Raw genomic sequence first — 7,266 nt, 5'->3', positions numbered from 1 at the left:
CAGGCAAAATTTTGGATCTTTACTAGTACAACACTAAATTCACCAAATCCTCTTTGAAAGCATTTATATCACTTGTATTATTGTACTAAAAACTTATTCCTCAAGATCTGCCAGTCCCAACCCCTCTAAACAGTTATCTTGCACTCATACCTTTGATCAAATGGAGGTTCAGTTGCAAAGGAGCTATCTTGAATATAGTAAATCCTTGTTTCGTGAGGTAACACCACAACACAACGTGAGGAAAAACTGCTGTCATAATTTGTTTTGCTGTTTGTTGGTTTTGATGTTTTTGTGTTTGTTTGGTTGAAGGGACTCTTGGATGCTCAGTTTGTTGAGCTGCAGATGCTTCGAGATGAGAGCAATCCTGATTTTGTGATGGAAGTGGTCACCCTTTTCTTTGAGGATTCTCAACGAATTCTCAATCAACTCTCCAATACCTTGTCATTATTCCCTCTCTATGATTCTATCTTTCTATATATATATATATATATATATGTTTGTGTCTGTGTGTTTTACTGTTATAATAGTTGTTGCTGCATGTGTGCAGGAATGATCAGAGTGTGGACTTTAAGAAGGTTGACGCTAATGTGCACCATCTGAAAGGTAGCAGCTCAAGGTAATAACATGCTATCTGTGTTTGTTTGTGTGTGTTTTTTGTAATCAAAGACAAAAGCAAATTGTGTGATTTTGGAATCCTAATCTAACTGATTTTTATGTTTAATGTACTAGTACAAGATTGGATTTCTTGATCTCAATTCCAAACCTGGTTTGTTTGAATGATGTAATTAAACTATCAAGATAAAAATCAAAGGATAACTTGTAGATAACATTGAGCAAGTCTTAATAACTTAATATCTGTTTACTCTTTTCTTTTACAGTATTGGGGCTCTGAGAGTGAGAAATGCTTGCATTGCCTTCCGCAGCTTCTGTGACGCCCAAAACGTTGAAGCGTATGCATTGCTTCTGTATCTTCGTCTTGAAACGTGATTGATGTCTAAATGTATCTTTTTTTTTTCTGCAGGTGCCTTACATGCTTGCAGCAAATTAAGCAAGAGTACTTGCTAGTGAAGAACAAGCTGGAAGCTCTACTAAGGGTGCGTAAAGAACCTATTTTCAAGCATTGAATCTCACTCATTTGGTTGATTTTAGTAGTTGTGAGATAATTCGTGCGCTTGATTTTAGTTGGAGCAGCAGATTGTGGCAGCCGGTGGAGTGGTTCCCGTGTTGAACGACTTCTCCTGAGGCGAATGAGGCAGCTGTGTCGGTAGTGAGTTTTTTGGTTGTACCAGTTTGCTGAGGTTAAGGTTACCTACTTGTGAAAATTGGTTGTAGTTTGGAAACTCCTCTGTTAATAATGCATTATCTGGTCATCAAAAAATGTTGCTGAATCTCTTACTATCCAATAACTTGAAACCATGAATCAGTTTATCATACTCAGTTATAAGTCTTGATATTTTTGTAAGAAGATGACCACTTTGTTGATGCCACTCCCAATGAATTTTCTGTCTATGTTTGTTTACATAACTCTAGAAACCCTCTTAGCAGGGCTCCATATTTACCTTTTTCAAGCTGGTTTTAGGAGAACATTTTCTTACAAAGTTAAATATGGCATCTTTTGAGGCCATATTTCATTTCATTTCTGTGGAGAACTCCATATGCTTATCTGCTCTCCAAAGCTCTCAATCACAGAAGATTGCTCATTTCCAGTTAGGCAAGCCGCGAATGCATCTACTACTCTAACTGAACCCATCTTCAGACAACACAAACTCACATCTAAAAAGCTTCTCAAGCATTCTTTCTCCAATCTGCTGTTGCTAGGCTTTGCTTTCACAGGAACAACAACTCCAACTCCTTCCTTGCCGGTGTATCCATCTTGAATATTTCAAATATATTAGTAATATATAAGACGCAAGCATGGGAACATCACCTTGCACCCGCCCTTGGCTTTCTTGCGCAGTCCAGTCTATGAACCCCATTTATGTCCAAATCAAAGCTTGGCCACAGAAGAGTGGATCTGATCCATCTCGTTTCCCATAACTATAAGGCGCGTTTGAAGTGATCACGGATCTTTTCATGTATTCCATTTCAGCAAAGTATTGTTTATATTGAAGTAGCTACACTAGCTACAAGTGAATCCCACAGACTGTTCTTGAATTTTTTAAATTCTTTTCAACGTTATAGCAATGTGGATTCTAAAATACAAAATTAAGAAATCATTGTAGTGTATAAAGTTAGGAAAATAAAATTAGTAATTTACCACATGCATGTGAAAATGAATCTATAAAGGTTACAAATTCTTATTGTGAATGTTTTGAATGGTGATGATAATGGACCATTCTTCTCAATTCTTTGAGAAGTAAATAATATTGCTTTTACCAAACAAAAATAAAGGTTAATCTTCCTTATGTTATTATTATGTCCATGTTGTGTGTCAAATTTAATTTTATCTTTTTTCTGAATTTTATCACAAGTGTACATTTATGCATATTTATGATTTTCACATTTGATGTGCTGATTATAGGAGAAAATAGTGGGAAAAGAAAATCAAGAAAGCTGTTGATCAACTGAAAACACGACCTTAAAAAAAGGCATGTCTTAATTGGATGCATTTTCATACTCTCATTTATGAGGAGAAGTCCACATTCTTCTCTGCATTTCAAAGCTTCCAACCACAGAAGATTGCTTCTCATCACCAAGTTGAGTAGCAAAAGTGAGATAACAAGCAAGCGGATCAACACTTTCCAACACTTTTACCAAACCTCCTCTGTTCTCATCTATAGTTATCTGCCCGTCTTTGGACAGCATGCCCGTTGCTAGCACGCCAAGATTCTTCACTGTATACGTTGTCTTAAGGAACATCTCATTGCCTCCTAAGATCACTGCACCAAGAATTTCCCCCAAAAAGGTATCCTGCAAAAGGTAAACGGAGACATGAAGTAAAATTTACAATTAAAACATAGGTGGCAATTTTAAGATGTTTCTACTATATATACCACATGCATATATCTGGAATCAGTCCTTTTTAACATGTGCAATCTTGAAAGCAGGCGCCTTGTGAATATTGATTCAGGTGTCTTGTTTGTGAGGCGGAGGCTGGCTAAAACCCCATTGAATCGACTAACTCTTCGTTGTACATTGAGTGGGACTAGTGTGATACTGTGTCCTGAGTCAAAAACTCTCTTTGCAGCTAAAGGATCAAGAAACATGTTGAGCTCTGCAAATTTGTTTGTTGGAGTGTTGATGACATTTCCTTTATCTGTTTCACTTTTGCCAATGTGCCCTCCAACCAACAATATCTCCTGCAGATTTAGTGAAAGAATCAGCAGAAATTACTACACAAACATAACACTAATCTTATCTTTTTCTTGCTTTTGGTCCACATACCTCAATGGCAGAACTCGACTTCTTGCCCGAAAGAATAATCTTTGCAACATTTGTCAATGGCCCATTTGTCAAAATAGTAACTTTTGATCCGGGCTTGAGAGACTCTATTAATGACTGCCATATCTCAAGAGCTAGGGGCTGTCTTAGTTCCGGGTGTTCAGTATCTCTAGGAGCTCCAAATTTCACTGAATTTTCAGCTGTATACCTCCGAGGGCTACGTGGCAAATCACGAGCTAGTCCATAAAGGGTGTCCGAGTCAAGAAAGCCGCCACTACCATGTGGAATGGCCTTGATGTACTTGCAGTCTCCAACAGCTGAGAAAATGGTATCAGTCTGGTTGACTGCAAACACATCTCCTAGACCAACGGGGATGTCATCGCGTCCCATCATGTGTAAAAGGTCATAAACAACATCAATCGTTGCTGCATTCGCCCATCCTGTAGGACTCACTATGATTGCCTACATGCAAATTATGTGCTTATTAGAAACTACTAATGGAGAGAGAAAGAAAAAAAGTGAAGGATGCAAAGGAGGATTCACCTTGAGATCTACAACTTCAACAGGTAGTTTTAGGAGATAAAAGAGTGCTAGAAAATCTCCAGCACTCATATCCATGTCGAAAACGACCTTCTTTCCAAGCTGCCTTCCTTTGAGATCTGGCATGTACAGGACTTCTTTGTAGTGAGGAAATTGCTTTGTGAAATTGAACTTTCCAGATTGTTCTTTTTTGTTCAAAACCTGAAACATTATCACATCATTCTTAACTTCTCATGATCTCATGAAGCAAGAGATGTGAGATTATGGAAAAAACTCACATTTAGAAAGTTCCCAAAAAATTCTCTGTTCAATTTGCTGTTTCTGTCGCGATTAGGCTTAGCTCTCACGGCTACAAGAACGCGTACGCCTCCTTCACCAATCACTTCTGCAGTATAACCATCCTAAATAATATAGCAACACATCAGAACTATGCTCTAGGCACATCTAGCTACAAATGAATTAGGTGAGACAGGTGGTAAGATGAATAACCTTGCACCTGCCCTTCCCATTCTTCACAATGCAAAATGGATCGCGCAGTCCAGTCTGAACATGGCCGCTGTGAACACCATCTCTTCTTAAACCAAACTTCGGTTTTCGGACTCCATTGAATAATGGGTTCGAGCCATCCGATGCACCATATGGCTCGTTTGAGGTGATCACTGTGATATTCATGTACTCCATTTCAGCAAACTCATTCTCCCCATTAACGTTGTTTTCTGTGAGCATAATGGAAGCTGCCACACCGGATAGGAATGAATCCCACATGAAATAACTCTGCACTAAGTGATTTTTTTTCACACAGTTGTTATTCTACTTCAATCTCTTAAAACCAACTGATGTTTCTGCAACTACGTACCGTGAAGAACTCATCATCAAACCATGTGTCACGGGCCATTTTCAAGGACTTGAAGCAGTACTGCGCCTCGTAGGTGTGCTGATTCTTCTCAAACTCCTCAAAGAAGTTCACAGTTATGGGGATGGTGTTTGTGGCATCTAGTGGCACAAGAGTGACTGGGATCCCAGAATGTATCACCTGCTCACACAAACAAATGGCCCCCGGCCCGGGTTAACAAATCTAGAAGCTTCCGGAAATGTAATATCACTTCACCTGATATGCAGCAAAAGGATCCCCAAACAAGTTGAACTCTGCATAAGGATTGGAGGTGTAGTCAGTGAACAGATTCCCCCTATCACCGCACTGGCGAGGCTGGCACGTTGAGCTCGAGTTCTTGGGGCAGCAACCGGTAGGGTTACTAGACCTCACACCTCCACCCATCATGTATATGTGCTTAATGTTTTTCTTCAAATGTGGATTAGACATTAGGAAAATACCAAAATTAGTGGATGCCCCTATTATAAACACAGTGATTGGCCATGCAGAAATCTTATCAATGAGCACTTGCTGAGATGTGGGCTGATGCAGAGGTGTATATCTCCTTCTTCCCTATAATATACGAACGCAGTTATTTAACAGACGCACAAATCTTCACACGGATTGCGAAACACCAACAATATACCTGTGGAAGGAAGCTCTTTCGAAAGCCTAAATTTGTGTCAATGTCTAATCTTCCACCAAGGCCTACCGGAATAGCTTGTCTATATCTGCAATATGCAGCGGTGGTATTTCCCTGCTAGCACGATCTATCGCTGATCATGAATATGGAATGGAAATAACGGTCTAAGGCTATACGAGGCTTAGACGTCGTCTAACCTGTTCAATGATGGGGTGATATCCACCAACATTAGGCAATATTGTACCATCTTCTAGTATTCCACCTTCGCCCCCAACACCGACTGCGACATCATCTCTTCCCATCATGTAAAGTATGTCGTAGATCTGATTTACAGCATGTCCCGCACTGGTCCAAGCATTGGTGTTTATAGTAACTGCCTGCACCAAGGTAACAACACCATATCAATATTGCCTACAAAGCCTTGTAATGCAATAGTTACTATGATTTCTTTGTAGAAGTTAGAAATTATGTTAACTTTAATAGCAATAAAGCTACAAAAGGATGAATCATAGTCCAACTATGGTAATAAATCACAAGATCAACAACAGTAAAACTGATTCCAGAGAACTAAATAGTATGATAAAGATATAATGATGCCATCACTTTAGCATAAAGATGCAGTGAATTTTGACTTAACCAATGTCATCACAAATTTACAGCAAGAACAAATCTAATTAAAACTTCACAAATTCCAATGCAACTTTATTCATCAACAGAATTAACAGTAAACAGAAAAAAAAAATAAAAAAAATCAGCCTCACACAGTCACACATGATCAGAAATTGTCAAGAAAAATTTGTCCCCTAACAACTTTCGTTGTCATTAGCATAAATGCTTAAACATGGCAGCAAATACACACATACAAAGATAAACACATATATAGTATACATGTATGTACTTATGCAAGGTAGGGAGCTTACCTCCAAATGAAACTCTGATGTATTAAGCTTCAAAATGTATAACAGAGCAAATAAATCATCGGTATCGACATCTGTATCCAAGATAATCCGGCGAGGCAGCCCCTCCACACAGTCTTTGCTACTACAAATCAATCCAACCATGAAAACAATGCATAAATATATACTTACACATCTCTTTATCTTCATCTTCACCTCCTGATAAGAATAAAAAAGAAAAGATACCAAATTTATCAGATTCAGAACTGTTGCATCAATCCCATTTCATGAAAGGACTTGAAGATCCTTAAACTAAAACTTGACTACATAAATGTGGATTCACACACACAGACTGTACCTATTTTTTGACCAGATAGTAAACTGAAATGATGATTCTTGTGTTTGTATGTGTGTGATAGTATGTGTTTTTTGTGTTTGGGACTAAGAGAAGTAAGAACTGCCAATATGCTGCAACAGGCAGTAGCAGACTGATTCTAAATTTAACACCGACAAAAATGGAGTATTTAAATAGAAAGATTGTCAACTGAAATTTATATTTTTTCATTTTTGGTTAGCTCAAAACGGAACTTTGTGATTGATGAATCATCATAAAAAAAGAATCCTTTTTTAAATACTTTGTCTCATACAAATAAAAAATTATTTTATTTTAATTCGTCTCTTAAAATTATATATGGATTGATAGATTTTATTTTTATATTTATTGGATGGGAAGTAGGGGTTGATTTCAGAATAGAATTGTTTTTTTTTTTCAAAAAATCATTTTCATTGAATAAAATCGGTTTTTAAATGGCTCATACCTTAAACTTTAAAGTCTAAATTTGTTAATTGGTAAACAATTAGACTTTTTGGCATATACTTACGTATCCTAAATAAACACTTAAGTTTGATGTATGCAATAGTTGATTAAATCCAGT

The 7,266-nt window shown here is 37.6% G+C and overlaps 2 protein-coding genes across 2 annotated transcripts; one reads left to right on the top strand and one right to left on the bottom strand.

Moving 5' to 3' along the window:
• On the top strand, positions 1-1,462 carry LOC121795895 (histidine-containing phosphotransfer protein 1-like). The gene is made up of 6 exons (XM_042194552.1): positions 1-217; positions 310-440; positions 548-616; positions 879-950; positions 1,022-1,094; positions 1,183-1,462. The coding sequence occupies exons 1-6, from the start codon at positions 161-163 to the stop codon at positions 1,240-1,242; spliced, it is 462 nt and encodes a 153-aa protein (XP_042050486.1). The 5' UTR covers positions 1-160; the 3' UTR covers positions 1,243-1,462.
• A 1,094-nt stretch (positions 1,463-2,556) lies between these two features.
• Positions 2,557-6,886, bottom strand: LOC121795894. The gene is made up of 12 exons (XM_042194551.1): positions 6,690-6,886; positions 6,356-6,550; positions 5,633-5,812; positions 5,439-5,549; positions 5,030-5,365; positions 4,778-4,954; positions 4,411-4,695; positions 4,200-4,322; positions 3,925-4,122; positions 3,385-3,843; positions 2,994-3,299; positions 2,557-2,910 (listed from the first exon to the last, which is right to left on the bottom strand). Exons 2-12 carry the CDS (start codon positions 6,539-6,541, stop codon positions 2,620-2,622), a joined length of 2,652 nt encoding a protein of 883 aa, XP_042050485.1. The 5' UTR covers positions 6,542-6,550; positions 6,690-6,886; the 3' UTR covers positions 2,557-2,619.
• Positions 6,887-7,266: the final 380 nt, after the last annotated feature.

The sequence above is a fragment of the Salvia splendens genome, chromosome 3 (assembly GCF_004379255.2).
Source record: "Salvia splendens isolate huo1 chromosome 3, SspV2, whole genome shotgun sequence".
Classification (NCBI taxonomy): Eukaryota; Viridiplantae; Streptophyta; class Magnoliopsida; order Lamiales; family Lamiaceae; genus Salvia; species Salvia splendens.
This window is presented reverse-complemented; position numbering and strand designations above follow the sequence as displayed.

Excerpts from the sequence above, each read along its gene's own strand:
- LOC121795895 (XM_042194552.1), top strand. The coding sequence starts at position 161 with ATGGAGGTTCAGTTGCAAAGGAGCTATCTTGAATATAGTAAATCCTTG. Across the intron at positions 218-309 it reads GTAAATCCTTGTTTCGTGAG|GGACTCTTGGATGCTCAGTT; the intron begins GTAACACCACAA and ends GTTTGGTTGAAG. Across the intron at positions 617-878 it reads CTGAAAGGTAGCAGCTCAAG|TATTGGGGCTCTGAGAGTGA; the intron begins GTAATAACATGC and ends TTTCTTTTACAG.
- LOC121795894 (XM_042194551.1), bottom strand. The coding sequence starts at position 6,541 with ATGAAGATAAAGAGATGTGTAAGTATATATTTATGCATTGTTTTCATG. Across the intron at positions 5,550-5,632 it reads ATCACCCCATCATTGAACAG|GGAAATACCACCGCTGCATA; the intron begins GTTAGACGACGT and ends TCGTGCTAGCAG. Across the intron at positions 3,300-3,384 it reads AGTCGAGTTCTGCCATTGAG|GAGATATTGTTGGTTGGAGG; the intron begins GTATGTGGACCA and ends CTAAATCTGCAG.